The following is a 19,386-nucleotide window of genomic DNA, read 5'->3' as shown; positions in this document are numbered from 1 at the left end:
TCAATCCTCTATTCTTGTGACGGAGGGGAGGCTGGGAGAAGCAATGGGAGTAGCTAGAGCAGGTCTCTTTCCATCCTCCTTTCCATCGACTGTGCGGGGCACATAGGAGACAGTCTGTTATTAGGACCTTCAGAGGATCTTTGGAATGGAGGCCAGTAAAGATGACTTTCTCTGTAAAGGCTCACGAGACTCTTCCTGTTTGCTTTGGCAGCTTTTCTTCCACCATCTCCCCCAGGGACAGTCCTGATCACAAAATACCGGCCAACAAACCAGGGCATGCAAAAAAAACAGAGCATGCTGCATGGAGACCAGTATCTTCACCCAAAAGTCCAGGGGAAAAGTTAGGCGTTTGGGCTGCCGTACAGAATGGAGAGAAGGACCCGGCCACCCTCAGACCTGCTGACACAGGGCGTAAGCCTGACTTGAAGGACGCCAGAGGTGAGAGCGACTTGTTATGCGGTTCTGGGGGCTAGGTTATGTGTTACACACACGTTGTGAATTTCACCTCGTACCAGAAATGTGGCTCCAGGGCTCTGCTCTCTGAGATCTAGACAATAAATGGACCACCAAGCGCTTTCATCTGTACCAGTCACCAATGCACACTCAAGTGTCTGAGCTCTGGGACAGCTAGCACAACATGGATCCATCTGTCCCAAGAGAACAGTAGCTGTGATGTCCCTCCAAGGCAGGCCTGTGGAGAAGTCTCATTGAGGAGTTGTGTATTGGGGTTTGAAGTGTTCCAGCTGTCCTACTACACAGGCTTGTGATTTTGTCAGATCTCACAAGTTAGTTGGGCACAGGAGACCTCCCAGGAACCCCGGTGATGATTTTGGGGTCTAGAAGGTGGCACTTGGTCCTCCGAGTCAGTAGTGAACCAGCAACTCAGCATGGTGTCTTAAACCCAGTTCTGCTGCAGGTGTCCTCCTCTGGATGAAACATAAAATTGACATCCTGACCCCTTATGATTGTATGTCTCTCTGTGGAAGAGTTACCTGTATTTTGACCCTCTCCCTGAGTAATTATATGCCACCTACATATAGTTTCCCCTGAAATTTCAAGTGGGATACCATATTTTTCACATCCTGCTTTAAGTGGTTGGTGTTGCATTACTGTAGACTGTTAAACGGCTGCCCAGTTAATCTCCTGTGTGGCTGCATTTCTGCATGGATGAAGAGGTTTCTGTATAGGTTTTGAAGTGCTTTGGGATCAAAGGTGCTATATGCTGTACGGGTTATTTCTCACCTGTGGGGCCCGGGCAGCTGGCGTAAACGGAGTAGGAACAAGAGCACCAAGTTAATCTCCAACTATGTGGTCTTGTCCTGGTCTCATCTCATCACAGCAGGCAGCTCAGGGTTATAATGTCCTAAAATCCACAAGGAGCTTGGAATTCCCTTATTCTGGGTCTGCAAAGGGAGGGATCTGGATTGTAGCAGACCAGCTGGTTGGGTCAATTGAAGGTTTCTTTACTTGCTGTTTCTCTTCCAATAGGAGGAGTGAACACCACTGAAGATAAGTCTGAGAACCCAGCAGCCTGGCGATCCAAATTGAAGCCAGTGGCCAACAAGTGAGTGTCCCAGAGCTATCAGTTTTCAGTGGTGAGCGTATGAGGGTGTGTGAATGTCTTAGCTCCGCTGAACTCTGACGTTAAACCCTTCTGTATTTAAATCCTTACTGTGACTGAGTGAGGGAATCAGTGGGAAGAGCTGCTTGGCTTTTGCTTCTACGGGCAGGGCTGAGGGGAAGGAGAGCTTCTTCCAACTCACTGCACCTGGAATGGGTGAATCTTTCGTTTTACTGCTTTGAGGGACCCAAGCCCTGATTCTGTTGGAAGATGACAGACAATGGAGTCAGGAGGTTTGCTGAGGATCAAATCCCAGCAGATATACGACTTTCTAAGTTGTATCTTTCTCCCTTGCAGAGACTCCAACCAGGGTGGTCCTAAGAAACCGATGGACAGCTCCAAGGTGATGAGCCCAGCACGGGGGGAGGAGAAGTCGGCGTCATCCATTGCCACGCCAGCAAATAAGGACACTGGTAAGATGGGTTATAAACCTAGTATGGAGGGAGCTTTGACCACCATTTCTCCAGCCGTCCAGGGCAGTGGCATGATGGGTTGGAGACACAGCCAGAGTGTGGGATACCAGAAATACAAGGGAAGAATTCAGTCCTGGGTTTTCCCTCCTCCACTCCAGGCTGGGTGGGTCCCAATTGTCACTTGGCAGGACCAGCCTCAACTGAGGAAGAGGAGCCAGTCTTCATGTAATCTCTCTCACTCCTAGCTGGGTAGGAGGCAAGGTTTTGGCTACTGTCTAGTTGTATAATTGTATGCGTGGGATGATGAGGCCACTTGGCCACTGTCGTCCTCCCTTCATGGTCCCATGGCTTCTCTGGTGCGGCTTTGCTGTGGGTGGTGGGTTTTAATCCGTTTTCGTGGGGGTTATGCCCTTTGCTTTGGAGTCACATTCACGTTGGCCCTAGCGTCCGGGGTTGTAATGCCCTGACTATCTGCAGCCGTGGTGCTAGTGAGAGACGATAGTGCATGGAGCTGAGGCATGGCAGGAGTTTACTGTAAACCCTCTCGTGCTCTGAAGAAGACTCTCTGGGACTCTGCTGGGATGTACCCTTCATTCCTCAAGAGCCAGGATCCATCACTTTCTTTTCCCTGCTGCACTGTTACTTTTTTCTCCCCTTCCCCATCATGCTGTCCCTGGGATTGGAAAAATGGAGGCACGGACTCCTTAGAAATGCGTGTGCTGCTAAAAAACCACCCGTGGAGAGAAGACAGCTACCAAAACACCTGCCCGTCTGTAGGGAATTGAATGGCAGGCACCGTTCTGTGGCTGGTGGATGAGACTAGCTCTCCTAGCTATCGTCACAGTCAGCACAATGGAGTAGGAAAGGGTGCCCCGTACTGCTGGGAGCTCACGTCGTCCGCTGATAGCCCGCTAGCCCATTCCCTACACCATCGGCATGGACAGTTTTGACTTGCCATGTCTCCCCCTGCATGTTCCAGGAACGGGCATTAGTCATCCGAATTGGTTTGTGATGGATTAGTTGCCATCTCCGCCCCCACCCTTTGCACGTGCCAAGAGATCTGGCTTCTTAGTTGGGGGCGGGTGTTCAAATGTGGTTGACAAATGTGTCCTGTTGTTTTGAAGTGTGCGCTGGGGTGGGGTAGAAGAAGGAACGCTTGCTGCCAGTGACCCCCTGGGTTTGTCTTGATTGCAATTGAAGATGTGATTGTACCCACACTAGCTTTCGTCTAGCTAGCATGGCTTAAACATAGCAGCGCAAACAAGGTGGTACAGGCTTCAGCGCAGGCTGTACAAGCCTGTCTAGAGCTTTTTCGTAAAATAAATACGTAAAGTGCAAAGCACTCTAAGTAACTGGCAGGGCCTGGGGCATAGAAAATGTCAGATTTTGAATTTTTTGAACATGGGTCTAACTCCCAGCCTGGGTTCTTTCCCTGGCCTTGCCAGGATCAGAGTTCAGTATTGGGGCTGAAGTGAATGAAGGCTGAGGTTTCAAGTGGGTTTTTATGGCTCAACATTTTGGGGGATGGGAACTGGTGGTGAGATTAAGCGTTGGGGTTTAATAGAATCTCTTGCTGTTTTCAAGCAAGAACCCTACAGTACCAGGTTCAAATACCCGAGTGGGTCTGGCATTTCTGACCTTGCAATGAGCTACGTTTGTCTGGTGGTTTTGTTGACGTGCCCGTCAGTGCAGCATCTGGGTCTGGGACATTATTACATCTACCATTATTCCGAAGCAAACACTGGGTGTGCATAGCATAGGAGCCCAACGCTGACACCGCCTTGTGGGGATCCAGCTATTGGGGAGAAAAGTTCAATTGCAGAACCGGATCTATCCTGGAAACTAGATGGAGGATCGTTCAGGAGTCTGTAGCTCTTCAGATTGTGAGGAGTGTATCCAGTATTGCTGTTGATCTGGGATGGCATTAGAGCTAAGAGTGGAGGAGGGGGTTACCGGTAGGGTTTAGCTGGAGGTTAGAGGTGGGGATTGACGGTGACTGGCTCATTTTGCTGGGTGAGGGTTGAAGCCTGGTGCATTTCACACCCAGAACCGGGTCTGTGCTTTTTAATGTAGCTCCATCTGCTGCGCTGCCTCAGAAGAAGAAACTGATCCCTGACAAGGATCTTCTCAGTGACTGGCTAAAACGGGGAGAGCCTGCCAAGGAGTCAGGCCAGTCAAAGCAGGTGTCTTCTCCAGGTAAGAGCCCTTCTCAAGAAAGCCATTTTCTCCTCTAACCATGCTCTGGGCGGCCTGTCGGCAGCGCTTGTGGGTGCGATACTGATTCCCTGCTGTATCCAGAGCTCTCTGCTGTCAAGCCTGCCTCCCTAACCTTGTCTTCGTTAGGAAAAAAGCTGTGTCTCTAACGCGTTAGGGAACACAAGCCAGCTAACGTGTTCGAATCCTTTAGCCTGTGGTAGCTGGTTGAGGGAAACCCCGGCTCCAGGGTTGACCTCGCTGGCTATCCTGCATTAAAACTACAACTGCCCTGTCTTCATTAGGATTTTAACATATATCCGCTAGCACCTGTTTAACATACTGTTCTTGTTCAGTGTAGACGGGCTCACCTGTTTAAGCTTTCATGTCCAGACACACCTTGGTGGCCACTACTCCCACTTTCCAAACCCATTCCTCCCACTTGCCTGCACGGTGATTTCCGACGCAGAGCTTAAAGCCAGAAAGGACCAGATCATCTAGTCTGACCTGCGCATCACAGGCCACTAAAGCCCTCCCATTGAGCCCAATAACCCTAGCAGGCCATGCTGCTTACAGAGGCTCCGATGATGAATAGCTACCTTTCAATAGCTCACTGACCCGTCTCAGAGATGGCATAGGCCAGTCTACAGGCCTCTGCTCCGGCCACTTTCTGTACTGTCCTTTCAAAAAGGCAGCTGGCATTTTCCCGTACCACCACCTGCCACACTCCTTTTCCATTGTCCTGAGCTATGAATTAGGGAAGAGGTTTAAACCTCCTTTCTAGAGGCTAGATAAAGAGTCCCTTTAGAACTTCCAAATGGCTCAATTCAAAGAGAGCTGACTGGTCTCAAATGCTAACTTTATTACCCCTTCATTAATCTTGTCTGTCTATCCCAGTATTCTAGGTATCCATTCTGTGGTTGATACTAGAGAATACTAGCTCCTTTGTTGTAGGTAATGTTTTCTCTAATGATTAGAACACGGGGCTACGAGTCAGAATTCCTGGGTTCTGTTTCCAGCATTGCCACTAACTCTCTATGGGCAGTCATTTAACTTTCCTCTGCCTCAGTCTCCCTGTCTGTAACATGGACATAAACCTTGCATCACAGTCAGATTGTGACCCTGAATGAGTGTGCTTTGGGATCGTGGGATGGAAGTTTTGCCTCAAGCGTGTACAGTACTATTAGCTAGCCGAGCTAACCGGATGCTGTGTCTTCCTGCGCCCTGCTGCAATGCACTGGCTCGGGCTCCAAGCACCTTGTGCCGCCTGTAGGCAGAGGTGATTTTGTGGGGCTCTCCCCCTAAAAGGCATTGCTGCAGAGGCTGCACAAAGGGGGCTGCTTGGGAGATGTTTTTTCTCGCTAAGCTAGGTCACCTCATTTGTGGAGCGCCCCTGTCAGGCTGCCCAGGGCAGGACATTCCCCACAGGAGGAACCTTCATAAAGGGGTGAGGGCCAGGCAGTGCACGGGGCCAGGCCAGCCAGGCCCAGAAGGGAAGACCGCCTGATGTGAGGCCGTGTCAGAATACTGCTCCAGGGTGAGCAGTGGTGCAGAGACAGCAGAGGGCCAGTTACCGCCTCCTTCCATCCTGACTCCGAAGAAGCAGTAGAACCAGGAAACCCACGACACTGAGGGTCAGGCTGGGCTGAGAGCTGCCCTCGAGCTCCTCCCTAGCTTGTGGTCTCAGGCCTGTGTGTTTGGGGCTCCAGTAATGGGCTCTGTGGTTGCTCCTGCGGGGGGCTCCCCTAGGCTATTTTATTGTCTCTTCCATCAGTCTCCTTGTGCATTCGCCAATCTCGCACTCCTTCCCCGCTTGTGGGCATCTTTTTATAGGTCACTCTGTCTTTGCATGCGCTGTCTGGTTAGGTATTTAGATGTTCCCCAGCACCATGGCATGTGAGGGCGGAGACGGCAACTAATCAATCACAAACAAGTTAGGATGACTAATGCCTTTTCCTGGAACATGCAGGGGGAGACATGGCAAGTCAAAACTGGGCTAGCAAGCTATCAGCGTATGACGTGAGTTCCCAGCAGTACGGGGCACCCTTTCCTACTCCATTGTGCTGACTGTGACCATAGCAATTCCCTACAGACAGGCGGGTGTTTTGGTAGCTGTCTTCTCTCCACGGGTGGATTTTTAGCAGCACACACATTTCTAAGGAGTCCAAGCCTCCTGGTCTCCTGTGTTCCATGCAAACCCCCTCCCCTCAATCCCCATTGGGGAGGAGTGTCAGAGCCAGGTCTATAGACTTGGGCTTGGCTACAAATAGCTGTGTAGATGTTCAGGCTCTGGCTGGTGCCTAGGCTCTGAAGCCCAGGGAGGGGAGTGGTGGGAGGACGGGGGGAGGGAGAGGGCCCGAGTCTGTAGATCCAGGCTTTGAGCCTTGCTGCTGCGGGTGTCTTGCAGTGTAAACACACCCAAATGACTTGTCCGAGGTCATGCAATGTATGGAACCCAGGTCTCCTGACGACCAGATTAATACCACTGGGCCATCTGTCCCATCCTGGTCTCTGTTGCACCCTCCTTGTGCGTGCACTGATCTGAGCTTGACTTTCTTTGTTAAACACCAGGAAGATGGCTACAGTGAATCATAGAATCATAGAATATCAGGGTTGGAAGGACCTCAGGAGGTCATCTAGTCCAACCCCCTGTTCAAAGCAGGACCAATTTCCAACTAAATCATCCCAGCCAGGGCTTTGTCAAGCCTGACCTTAAAAACCTCTAAGGAAGGAGATTCCACCACCTCCCTAGGTAACCCATTCCAGTGCTTCACCACCCTCCTAGTGAAAAAGTTTTTCCTAATATCCAACCTAAACTTCCCCAACTGCAACTTGAGACCATTACTCCTTGTTCTGTCATCAGGTACCACTGAGAACAGTCTAGATCCATCCTCTTTGGAACCCCCTTTCAGGTAGTTGAAAGCAGCTATCAAATCCCCCCTCATTCTTCTCTTCTGCAGACTAAACAATCCCAGTTCCCTCAGCCTCTCCTCATAAGTCATGTGCTCCAGACCCCTAATCATTTTTGTTGCCCTCCGCTGGACTCTTTCTAATTTTTCCACATCCTTCTTGTAGTGTGGGGCCCAAAACTGAACACAGTACTCCAGATGAGGCCTCACCAATGTCGAATAGAGGGGAACGATCACGTCCCTCGATCTGCTGGCAATGCCCCTACTTATACAGCCCAGAATGCCGTTAGCCTTCTTGGCAACAAGAGCACACTGTTGACTCATATCCAGCTTCTCATCCACTATAACCCCTAGGTCCTTTTCTGCAGAACTGCTTCCTAGCCATTCGATCCCTAGTCTGTAACAGTGCATGGGATTCTTCCGTCCTAAGTGCAGGACTCTGCACTTGTCCTTGTTGAACCTCATCAGGTTTTTTTTGGCCCAATCCTCTAATTTGTCTAGGTCCTTCTGTATCCTGTCCCTACCCTCCAGCGTATCTACCACTCCTCCCAGTTTAGTGTCATCTGCAAACTTGCTGAGAGTGCAGTCCACACCATCCTCCAGATCATTAATGAAGATATTGAACAAAACCAGCCCCAGGACTGACCCCTGGGGCACTCCACTTGAAACCAGCTGCCAACTAGACATGGAGCCGTTGATCACTACCCAGTGGCACGTGCATGGCAGAGATCCCCCGTGGCAAGAGTCCAATATTTCTGACCAGCCCTTTGATAATTCTTTGTCACTATAAATATTCTGGGGACTCCAAGGCTGAGGGAAAATTTGTTTTTGTTTTGCTTAGAACTGAGCTTGGCACTCATTCCAGAGCAGCGCTTTTATAAAGTCCAGGGCCAGGGCTGTCCTGGGCCCCTTTAGAACCATGTCAGGTTTAGCTCCAGATGACTGGGTGTCTACTGGCTACCGAGGGAGCGTGCTGCAGTGTAGGATGAGTTGACGGACTGAGAGCAGGGAATTAATAGGGGGCTTGTGGATTCCAGTGTTGAGAAACGGATGACCCCAGTAGGGGATGGACAATAGCAAGAAGCGGCTTGTTGCACTGTCCTGGCTGAAGTGTGTGTGTCGTCGCTGCCCTCTGTTGGATGGAATTGGATCTGCTCCCGTCTCTGATCGTCTATAGCTGTTTGCAGCATTGCTATAGCTGTGTTGGTCCCAGGATAAGAGCGAGAAGGTAGCAGAGTTAATCTCTTTTATTGGACAGACACAAGTGAGTCCAATAAAAGGTATTATCTCACCTACCTTGTCTCTCTCTCTCTCTCTCTAATCACCTAGTGGCTCCTCTACAGAGATGATATCATGTGTGTGTTTGTTTGTTTTTAATTTCTAGTTAAACCGCCAGCTCCAAAAATCTTCCAGAGCCTTGTGAGCGATGAAGTGGCATCCCCGACCAAGGTATGGGTTGAGTGGCAAAACAAGGCTATCATAATGATCCTTTCCCAGAGACCGCCCTTATGGTTCTGTTCAGTCTGGGGCATCCTCCTCCTCACTGCTGATCTTATGGCTGAGATCTTCTCGCATCGGCCGGGTTACAGATGAGTGGGAGGGGCTGCACCACGACTGGTAGATGCTGCCGCTGGTGATGGCTGTGCCATGCCAATCTGTGTGACTTCCTAGCGTGGCCCATTGTGTTGTGAATTACCAGCTCCACATCTTCTCTGACTTTGGTGCCTCCAGCATGTGGTCCTAGGGGGAGATGGTCCATTCCAGCCCGTCTCTTTTTGTTGTTTCTCAGCTCCACCCAGGCTAATGGGTGGCATGCGGGAAGCAGGTAGTATGCGTTTCTAGCCTCCTGTGACTTTATCCCTCAGCTCCAAGAAGACTACATCCCTGAGGAAGAAATCCAGGAGAAGGTGCGAGAGATCGAAAAGCAGCTGGATGAGCTGGAGCTCAAGGGAGTTGATATGGAGAAGCATCTGCGTGACTGTGAGGAAGGTAAGGGAGGCCCCAGGGACCATCTCAACTAGCGTCGGGAGGGATGAGTCTAGAGGCCCATGGTCAGTGTCCCGTCTACAGATGCATTTGGGCTGGTGGCTTTGATCCTAGGAGTTCACACAATGTGTAGGACCCTTGAGATGGCTTAGATGTGAGGCCAGATAAAATCCTGGGATGAAGAACTTCCAAATGGCTCTATCCATGTCCTGACACGCTGTTCCAGGAACTCGCTGCTCTATTGCCCAGTGATCGAGGGTCAGTGAAGTTCAGGAACTGAAAGGCTGCTCCTGACCTGTCTTAGGGAATCCAGACTGGACTGTCTGTCTTGGACTTTGCCCAGGACCGTCCCTGTTGTCCGAATACTTGATAAGCTTGTTCAGGTTGGCACAGAGGGGCAGATTGCATGGAAGGTGAAGTGGGCAGCCTATGAGGAGAGTCCTTGGCCAGTTTACCTGCATCTGCCCGTGATGCTCGCTGTCCATAGCCTGAGTAACCGGAGCAATCTGTGATGGAAACAATACATAGCCAACTATCTGAGGCTACTTTTGACTAGTGTGGGTTATCTGGAGCTGTCCTATGTGGACAGTCACTGACGGCTCTTGTAGTCAGTGCATTGTGAGTGGACGTATTGTTTGTCTTGTCTGCAGATGATTCAGAGGATGCTCTCATGGTGGATTGGTTCAAATTGATCCACGAGAAACAGCTGCTGCTGAGACTGGAGTCCGAGCTGATGTACAAGTGAGTACAACCAGAAAGCCGGGCAGTCTGCCCTGTCCGTAGACAGTGAGCTGACCCCTGCCGGGGGCTGAGAATGGGAGTCAGACTTACTGGGCAAGGGGGAGGGACACGGAAAGCGTGAAGGAATCTCTGGTATATCTGCCAGCAGCTGGGGGTACTAGCTGATGGGGCATCATTACAGTGGAAGCAATCAGGACCATAGCTTGCTCACAGGTGGGGAAGGTTGATGGCCCCCTCTAGCCCCATATCTGGGTGTTAGGAGAGAGAGCGCTTATCTGAGTGACATGGAGCAGCCCAGGAGCCCCCTCACCCTGGCTGGTCCCTCTCCTGAGTCCTGCCGGGTAGTTTGGAGAGCAGCCTCCCGCTCCCAGCTCCAAAGCGACGTGTGAGTGTCCTGCTTCGGGGTGAGGCGGGAGAATCACCTATTGCCTCTCTGGGATCTCACAGATCGAAACAGCAGAAGCTGGAGGAGAAGCAGTGGAATATCGAGAGCGAGCTGCGGCGCCTAATGAGCATACCAGGTAAGCAAGGCCATCACAGCAAGGCTGCCATCCCCCATGTGAGCAGCCCTGTCTCTGCAGAGCCCTTGTCTCTGCATCTTGCTGGGATTCTACTCTGCAGAAGGCTGTCATGGCCCCCTGTCCTCCCCTCCACCTAACCCAGCCCAAGGGGGAGAGCAGTGCCTCAGGGGGAAGGGACCAGGGGGGTTGTGAGGAACCTATTGCTTTTGTAGGTAGGCCTGTGTCTTGCTTGTAGCACAGAGGCAGGGTGTCTGGCACAACAAGCATGCAAGTAATGTAGCGCTCGTTGCATGGACGGACCCAGAGTAGCGTTGCTGTGACCGATTCCCCTTGTGTTGCACAGAGGAGAAGAAGACCTACATGGAGAAGAAGCGGGAGAAGGAGCTGCTGGACTCGTACGTGAACACCGTCAATGACAGAAACGATATCGTGGAATGCTTGGACGAGGACAGACTCAGGTACAGGACCCCGGGGCAGTGGGGGGAAGGGAAGGCGAGACGGAGGCTGCTTGTATCCTACCGCTCCTCGTTCCCCTTTCCGGTGTGGCGGAGGAGGGGAAAGGCATGGGGCAGTGAACAGAACGGATGCAGGAAGCCATTGATAGCGAGGGATGGGAGCAGTGGAGCCAGTGGAAGGATTTGGCCGGGATGGGATAGGGAGCTGAGCTGTTGGGAATCCTCCGTTTACTATAGTGAGCAAAGAACGTGGCCCACGCTATAAAGTTTAGCTTGAGAGCTGGACTATCCCCGAGCTTGGGAGAGACACGGCAGGGTGGGTTTGAGATTTTGATTTGTGCCCATCTCTACTGAGAAAAGCTCCCACGTCTCACTTGGCAACGCTCCCCAGGAGCCCTCGGTGGCGCCAGACCCTGTAACTCTCACTCAGTTGTCTCGCGTTGATCTGTAATTTATGCCACCGGCACCTCACCAATAGGACAGCGGGCCACGAGTCTCTTCTACAGAGACCTCCACCCCAGAATGCACCGAACCTGGATGATCTAACCCCCAGCCACACTTGCATCCCCCTCCCAGGCTGGGCAGCACCTGAGTGGGAGTTGCAGGATCCTCAACCCTTTGTGCTGGTGCAGATTCAAAGGGCTGCTGGTGAGGTGTGTTAATAACTGGGGCACCTCCATCTCTGGGCTGCAGAGGGGGCAGGGTTTTGGTCAGGGAGAAGATTTCTCGGGGGGACGAGGGTGGTTCAAACACCCTGGCCTCCGCCCCCAACCGGCTGCTGGCTGGGGCAGAGGGGGCTTTCTCTGGAACTTTAGAGCGACAGGTTAAAATGCTGTTGCCGGATGTTTTTGCTCCGGCAAGTCCAGAGTGGTTTTGAGCAGTGCCACGGTGGAGTTGGAAGGAAACCGAATATTCTGGGGAAGGGGCTGTTCTGGGGGAGGACAGAGGAAGAGCATCTCCCTTGAGTCTTCTGAGCACCCCTCTAGTGGGTGCCTGATGGAGGCTGGGTTGTGGGCAGACGCTGGAGCTGACGGGAGCCCTGCTCTGCGCGGAGGAGCTGCTTTATGCCGGCCCTACCACCTCTCCACCCCCCTGTGGCTGGTGGTTGGCTATGAAGCATTGGCATGCTGGGTGGCTCTCTGCCTAGAGCGCACCCCTCTCCTGCACAGGGGAAGGGCTGAGAGGTTAATCTGGTGCTTGCCTTGCTGGCTTTAATATTTCTGTGTACACTCCTCTGCGGCCACATCTCCTACTGCCCAAGTGCTGGGCTCCACATGCAGACTGGAGACCCTGTCTGCTCTCCGGCCCTTCCCTGGCTTGGCCAAGGATCCCTCCGGTATGTGTTTGCAGCTTCCTCTGCCGCCCAGAGCTCACAGACACGCTGGGACCAGGACAATTACAGAACTGCCCATTTCTGTCTGCTCACTGCTGCCTACAAGGGTGTCTCCCCGTCAGGCTGGGTGGCAGTGCGGACCATACCCTTGGGGGCACGTGAGGGCACTCCTCTGAGGGTGTCACCCCTGGCCTACAGCAGGAGCAGCCCTCGGTGGCTTGCTGTGGAGTTTTCCCTGTCCTGCTGGAAGTGCAGGGTACTGGCTCACTGCGTTCCTGGTGCCCCTCTCTAACACAGTCCTCTTCCTTCCCAGGGAGCTAGAGGAGGATCAGGTGCTGGCAGACATGCTCCGGAGGCTGGGTAAGGGCTCTCTCTGTTGTAACTGACCAGCTCTCTGCTGCGGTAAGGACCGGGAACTCATGCTCTGTGCTCTCTCTTCTCCCGCAGATGCGTCTCCTGAGAGCCCAGAGCCCAACAAGAGGAAAAACAAGTTCCGCTGGTCCAAAATATGGAAGCAGAAAAGCAAGAAGAAAGCGCAGCAGTGAAGTTCCCTGCACGGCAGCGTGGAGGGCCATGGAGTCCAGGAGCTGGTCCCTCCCCCGCGCTGCTTCTCTGGAGTCAGACAGTGCTCCTCTGCCCTGAGAAAGGGGGATTCAGGGCATGAGGACTGCTGGGGCAGTGTGATTCCCCTCTCCTCCCAGAAGGAGCTCAAGGTGTTACCCACTCAGCTGAGTGAGAACTGCAGCCTCTGCCAGGAGACTGGGACTTGGGAGCTCTTGCTTGAATTCTGCGCTGTGCCTTGCACTGAGCCAGCACTGGCCTAGCTGCCACTCCGCTGAGCAGAGCTGATCTGTTCCCTGGCTGCTAGCTCTCTGATCACACCAGTTCTGATGCCCCCTGATCACCCCCTGCCACTCAATGGGCTGGACGCCTGCCCAGGATGGGTACGTGAAGGGGGAGCTGTTCCTCAGCCTCCCTCCCTGCACACGTTTGCTCCACGAACATTTGGAAGCTCGGAGGGTCTGTCTACATTGCAATAAAACACCTGCCGTTGGCCCGTGTCAGCTGACGCGGGCTCATGGGCTATAAAACTCCAGTGTAGATGTTCAGGCTTGGGCTGGATGGGGGAGGGTCCCAGAGCCCGGGCTCCAGGCTGAGCCTAAACGTCAACACGGCAATTTTAGAGCCCCCGCAATCCCGAGTTAGCTGCCACGGGTCAGCCGGGGGTGTCTTATTGCAGAGCCAGGAGTCGCCGTGGGCCACCAGGGACAGAGGACCTCTCAGCATCGGGAGCTGCAGGCCCCAGCATGAACAGACTAGGAAGGGAGGGCGGGCACAGAGCTGGAGACCTGGCTCGCGTGGGGAGACGGTTAGGGATGGGAAGGACCTCGCTGGGCTTTGAGGAGAGAGGCTGCTGCAGGGACATTCAGCAGCACTTCGGCTTTCCAAACCACAGGGTGCTTGTCTGTCTGGGCCAGGCATCTCCATGACATGATGCTCCCTGCCCCTCTCTGCACTTCCTGTCCTGGAGACTGGGCTGGAAAGTGGAGCTCTCGCCGCCTGTGGCCCATCACTCTGAAGGTGGCAGCAGAACCTCTTACAATGAGCTGGTAACTCGGGAGCCCAAGTGGACGATGGGGGTGAACCGGCCACCCTTCCCCCAACCACATTTTCTTAGTGGGGTAAACAGTCGTCTGCTGAGGCTCCTTTAATGGTGAGCCAGCTGCCCCCCGGGGTCTGAATCTCATGCATTCAGGCTGGGATGGGGAAGTTCTTTGCTGGGCTGAAGGAGTCTCAAGTCGAGGCCTCTCTCCTCACCCCTCCTCCCTGCACATACAGAAAAGGACTGTAGCCATGTGTCTGAGCCGACGTGCATGCACACGGCCTACAGCTCTGTCACTCGGCGCTGGGCACCGCGGATGAAGACTGGGAGCAGGGGTTACAAATCTTACTTTGATCCCCTCTAGCACTTGCAAGCTGTGGAATCTCCCTGCATTTATTCCCTTACTCCAACACAATGGATCTCCTTAGGATCTCACTGGATGCTCTGCTCCTGCATGAGAGAGATTTTCTCATTGGAAGGTGGTCACCACCTCACTCTCAGGATGGAAGTCTGCAGCCTGATACCTGTGCCTAGAAGTATGTTGGTGTAATGTTCTCTGTCTCCGCCAGGTGGCAGTATGGTCCTCTGCCCAAGTTGCTTTGCCCAGGGCAGTGAACAGCTGATTTGCTCAGGAAGGACTAATGCTTTTTCTGTACAGTATGTACAGTGCGTGCTGGGTCTGTATAGTCAGCGCCGGCATGTGGGGATTCACTTTCTATTTGCATACGTTTCTAGTCAATAAATAATAAATTTTTTAGAGGAAAACCTGGAGCCCTGTGATGTGAATGTGCTGGAGCTGCTGGACATGGGACTGCATCCTTATCGGCAAGGACTGGACAGCCTGTGACGATTGAACTTGGCCCTCCTGCCAGGATGGGGGTATGGTGTGCTGGCGGGGGATTGAGAATTAGCCCTTGCCTCTGTCTGTTTTGTGCAGAGAGGGTTCCCTCCCCCTAGCACCTTTCACAGGCACTAGGGTAACTTTAAACAGGAGGGTGGGGGTGGAGAAGAGCTGTTTTGTTGCATGGGCTGCGGTGTCTGAAGCGATTGAATTCACACTGAAACAAGTGAGCGTGAAGGCATTGCCTGAGACACTTGCTCTTCAGGAATCAGCCAGTCCACTTAGTGAATCTGTACATCGCCCAACGCAGCCTTTATAACTCACTCCTTTCGTCAGGGCTGGAGTGTGTTCTGCTGCTCTTTAATAAATGGGGTGAGCACATCTCTGTAGCCTTCATTCCTCACCATCTCCCTCTTCTCCAGCCCCAGACTGAAAGCTACACCTGTTCTCTTGCTGCTTCTCCCCTTATCCCCAAACCCAAGCTCTGGGAAATCAGAATGTAGCTGGTGCTTTGGCTGATGGAGCATGAGGCAAAATTGGATCCAACTTGTTTGACCAGAGATGTATTATGTCTGTTGTAACCACAGTAGCCAAATGATGGTTACATCAAACGAAGCAGATCTGGTAAGTGTAACCCTGTAGATCCATTTCTAGCCATGTTTCTTGCCCTGTAGCCTGTGCTCCCATAGAAGCGGAGATAAAATGAATCTGCTGGGTCAGCTAACCACAGGGGCTTGAAGGGTTAGTCTAGAAAAGTGCCGTAATTCTCTTTCCTGGAGAATGAAAGTTGCTTGTGTGAATACTCATTAAAGACTAGGCTGCTCCTTGGGGTAGGAGACTGCTCTACGAGCACAGTAAGGCACAAGAATCCCAACAGCCTGCCCACAGCTGTGACTTTTGTCCCACTATCCAGATCCTACAATCCACAGTACAGACACTGGCTCTGACCCTGCAAAGAACTAGGCATGTACTTTACCGGGTTGAGTAGTGCCAGTGTTTAATAGTTCCCAATAGGCTCACAGCGCATACAATTAAGCGTCTGCCTAAGTCTTGGTAGGGTTGAGGCCTGTGCACGCCACAGGAAGGAGAGTTGGAGAGAGACGGTGGGAGAGGTAATATCTTTTATTGGATTGGTTTCATTCACACTGAGCTATACTGGAGGATAGAAATACCCCAGCTGCTGGCATGGGCTCACCTGCTCAACTCCTACTGAGCTATCGCTCGTGGTCCGCTTTTGCCTTCTGCAAATCATCAATTAAAGACAAAAATCCTTGGTCCCGTTACAGCCCTGGAAAAGTTTAACCCCATAAGGGGGCTTGCCTTTGGCACTATTATAAGAACCCCAAGCCCTTCCCTCTCTCCTGGGATGGGGAGAGGGCACACATGCAGAATCCCTTCAAAGTCCGTCCTGCTCCTTTCTGGCCTTGACTAACCTACAGAATTTTGGGGCCTCTGCAAGCATCGCCATTTTACGGCTCACGCCCCCTTCTCCAGAAAATTCATCAATAGGTCAGGCTGGGATTTTCAAAGGAGTTCATTGTCCAGGGACTTGGGCAACTGCCTCCTTCAGCCCCCCTTGGACCATCCCTGCCTTCACCACCGCCTGCTACAGCACAGACCCGAGTCGCTGTTAATCTTCTGCCATGTTGAAAACGGACAATAGTTGAGCTGGGGAGGAGAATGGAGACATGAGGCAGCTGAAGTAGGACCCCCGCTCTCCCCGGGTCATTAAACAAAAGGGTGCTGCGGCTGCTGCTTCAACGCTTAGCCGAACAGTGAGCCGTAGTGGTCGTTCGCCATATGATCTGTTCCTGCGCAGCCGCAAGGGATTGACGGCCCAAGAGTCCAACGTCGGAACAGACTTCATGCACCCATGTAATAGCGCGGCTGCCTCTGGGCCGCCTCCACCCCTCGCTTGGTGGAATTTTATCCTGGATGTTACGAGCCTCCGGAGAACGGCGTTCGCGGGAACATCTGGTGCCATTCTCGCGACTTGTCCGAAAAGCGTAAGGCGCCGTCTGCGGACAATGGCCCCGGTAACCTGTAGACCGGAGCAACTATAAACATCGGCATGACAGATGAAGTCATTCCACTTTATGCCCAATATACGACTGGCATTTTGTGTGGCAAGTCTCCAGCTTTGCCCAGTCTGAGCAGCGTAGGGTGCGTGTTTCGCAGCCATACAACAGTACGGGGAGGATACAGCTGCTGATCCTACAGTGATTTGTCATATGTTCTGTCTCACACAGCCCAGATAGGGCTCCCCCTGGGTGGACTCTCTCCAGGCGCTTGTGTTTGGGGCCCACCTTGGGTGCTTTAAGTCTGCAGACTCTCGACGGGGTCCAGGCACGGCCCTGGCTTGGGCTCTCTCAGCACACTTTGGAGTGCAAATGCTTTGTCTAGCACCCTGCCCCCCCCCCCCCCCCCCCGAACGCTGATACCCTGTGGTTCAACTCCCTAGCCCCTGGGACGAGTGCTGACCCCTCAGGTTCCCCTATAGCCCTGCGCTTACAGGTCACCTTTTCAGGGGAATATACCTGTACCTGTTTCCCTGCCTCAGTTTCCTCACTACGCTGGAGAGTTTTGTGTTTAGGTCAGAGTATTCTGGTGTGTCCAGGATTCCCCCACCCTCCCTGTGCTCATGGCTTCTTTCCAGCATCATGGAGTATCTCTCGCTCTGGCCTCTGCAGGCAGCGCTCTTTCACTCCCCTGCCCAAAGCTGCCTGGACTGGATACTGTACCAGAGCAGAGGCCGGCTTCCAGACTTGATGTGCTATTGCTCCGGCAAACGCTATGTGCTGGATTCAGTCTCTAGCAATGGTCCTACTCTATCTACACCACATGCCTGGCTGGATGGTCTAGGGCTAGGCTGAATAGGGCAGGAGACAGTAGACCATCCTGTCTGTTTCTCCAAAGTATGGTGTGGCAGGAGGGACACACAGTCCTCCATCTTTACCCAGTGGCAGTTACAGAAGCAAGTGAAAAGGCTGGCTGTATGGAATTCCAGCTCATCGAGCAGCTGGTCCCAAAGCTAGTTCCTGTAGGACTGCTGGCACGTGTCCATTCTACTCTGGGGCTAGTGATGGGGCAACGGCTGGAGTGTTTGGCTGGCTGAGCTGTAACTCTCTGCTAACGTTATCCCAGGCCATTCTTCCCCTTACAAATCCCACGCGATGGACATGACTGATCTCCAGCCACAGGGATTTAGTTTCAGCTCCTAAATCTGGTGCCAGGGCAGGCTGCGCTATCACTTCTGGAGAACCTGGATCTCATTCCAGCTTGTGCTTGAGTGAGTGGTGCCAGTGGTTTGAGCATTGGCCTGCTAAACCCAGGGTGGTGAGTTCAATCCTTGAGGGGGCCACTTGGGGATCTGGGGCAAAATCAGTACTTGGTCCTGCTAGTGAAGGCAGGGGGCTGGACTCAATGACCTTTCAAGGTCCCTTCCAGTTCTAGGAGATAGGATATCTCCATTAACTTAATTTATTTAAGCGATGTGGTCTGCAGTGGTGGTACTAGACTGCGGTGATGAATTCTGCCATTCTGCACCTGCGCTGGGTTTGCTGGGGGGGATATGAACACATTAGTCCTGTCCCCAGCAGCATAGAGAAATCTAGATTGTGCTCAGTGGGACCCAGGCAACTGGCTAAAGGACGGGATGGTGAAATGGTACATAAGTGCTATGACCACCATAGAAATCCTGGAGCGAGAACCCCACTGAGGGTGAGCAGCTCTTCCACAGGGCACAGATGTTCTTTGCTTTCCAGACTGTAGATGCTGGAGCCTTAGTTTCAATAACAAAGGGGTGGGGGCGTAGGCTGGTTCCCCGGGGCACTGCCTGAGCTATCTGCATCTTGTCAGAGCTACACTGCGTGCTTTCAAAGAACAGTGGGGGGGACCCAGTTACCAGCTCTTGTACTCATCCTGCAGACTCTTGTGCCTTTTTACCTTCAAGCCCCTCTGCCGCCTCCTGGAGCTCCACAATAGAAGTGTCCACAGGAGCAGAGCCCTAGTTTGTGTGCAGTACAAAGCCAGGGCCCTGTCAGGTCTGGTCAGTATCGGGCACGCTTCTGCTGCGCTAGAACTAACTTTACATCCGCCAAAGGGGAGTGGGGAAACTTTGCCTGTGTTTGTAATAATGATTCAGCTAGGTCAGGCCGCATTAAAACCAACTCCTGCGATTCAGTGGTGTATCCTCCCCAGCGGTGACTGGCCAGGCCCTGCTAACGCGCCCACCTGCAGTTTTACATTTTAAAAACAGGAGAGTTGCAGACTGATTCCTCTTCCTACCTTGCCTGAGTTCAGGGCTTCGCAGTTCCCCTGCTCTGATTAATCAAGGGCTGAGCTCCAGCCCAAGGAAAACCAAACAGGCGAAGGTGAAAAAAAGGACACCGCTTTATTCCAGTTAGAAGCTTATGCTGAGAAAATCCCAGGGGTGAACCCTGTGGGCCTGTCTGATGGGAGCGGTTCTACTGTCTGCAATAGAACTGGGCATGGGAGTGGATACAGCCTCCAAGTGAGCAGGATACAGCCTCAGGCCTCCTGGTGCAAGGTAGGGAATTCCTACCCTCCCTCGACTCCCTGCCTCCAGCGCTCACCCCCTACATAATGATATAACCCAACATCCCCTCCTATCATCTGCTGCAAAGCAAGTTACCCTTTAGTTCTCCCTTGTGAATCATTAGAACGCTGAGGGGAAATTTCCTGCAAACTCTGCTCTGGGATACCTACCATCAAGCACAGAGCTCTGAGCTCAGGCATTGGCTTGTAAGG

At 52.7% G+C, this 19,386-nt stretch overlaps 1 protein-coding gene across 4 annotated transcripts in view; it reads left to right on the top strand.

Moving 5' to 3' along the window:
* Positions 1–14,540, top strand: part of MICALL2 (MICAL like 2) — a 34,711-nt gene extending 20,171 nt beyond the window's left edge. For 2 of the 4 annotated variants that reach the window (XM_024102347.3, XM_065560058.1), the window contains 11 exons: positions 212–438; positions 1,489–1,564; positions 1,919–2,034; positions 4,108–4,230; positions 8,521–8,585; positions 9,002–9,125; positions 9,773–9,863; positions 10,311–10,384; positions 10,728–10,842; positions 12,486–12,532; positions 12,620–14,540. In XM_024102347.3, coding sequence (XP_023958115.2) covers positions 212–438; positions 1,489–1,564; positions 1,919–2,034; positions 4,108–4,230; positions 8,521–8,585; positions 9,002–9,125; positions 9,773–9,863; positions 10,311–10,384; positions 10,728–10,842; positions 12,486–12,532; positions 12,620–12,717 — 1,156 coding nt within the window. In that variant the 3' untranslated portion in view covers positions 12,718–14,540. The remainder of the gene's footprint in view (positions 1–211; positions 439–1,488; positions 1,565–1,918; positions 2,035–4,107; positions 4,231–8,520; positions 8,586–9,001; positions 9,126–9,772; positions 9,864–10,310; positions 10,385–10,727; positions 10,843–12,485; positions 12,533–12,619) is intronic. The other 2 variants (XM_042853164.2, XM_065560059.1) reach the window with 1 other exon arrangement.
* Positions 14,541–19,386: the final 4,846 nt, after the last annotated feature.

The sequence above is a fragment of the Chrysemys picta genome, chromosome 10, assembly GCF_011386835.1.
Source record: "Chrysemys picta bellii isolate R12L10 chromosome 10, ASM1138683v2, whole genome shotgun sequence".
Lineage (NCBI taxonomy): Eukaryota > Metazoa > Chordata > Testudines > Emydidae > Chrysemys > Chrysemys picta.
The sequence above is the reverse complement of the archived record's forward strand: the minus strand, read 5'-3'. Positions and strand labels throughout refer to the sequence as shown.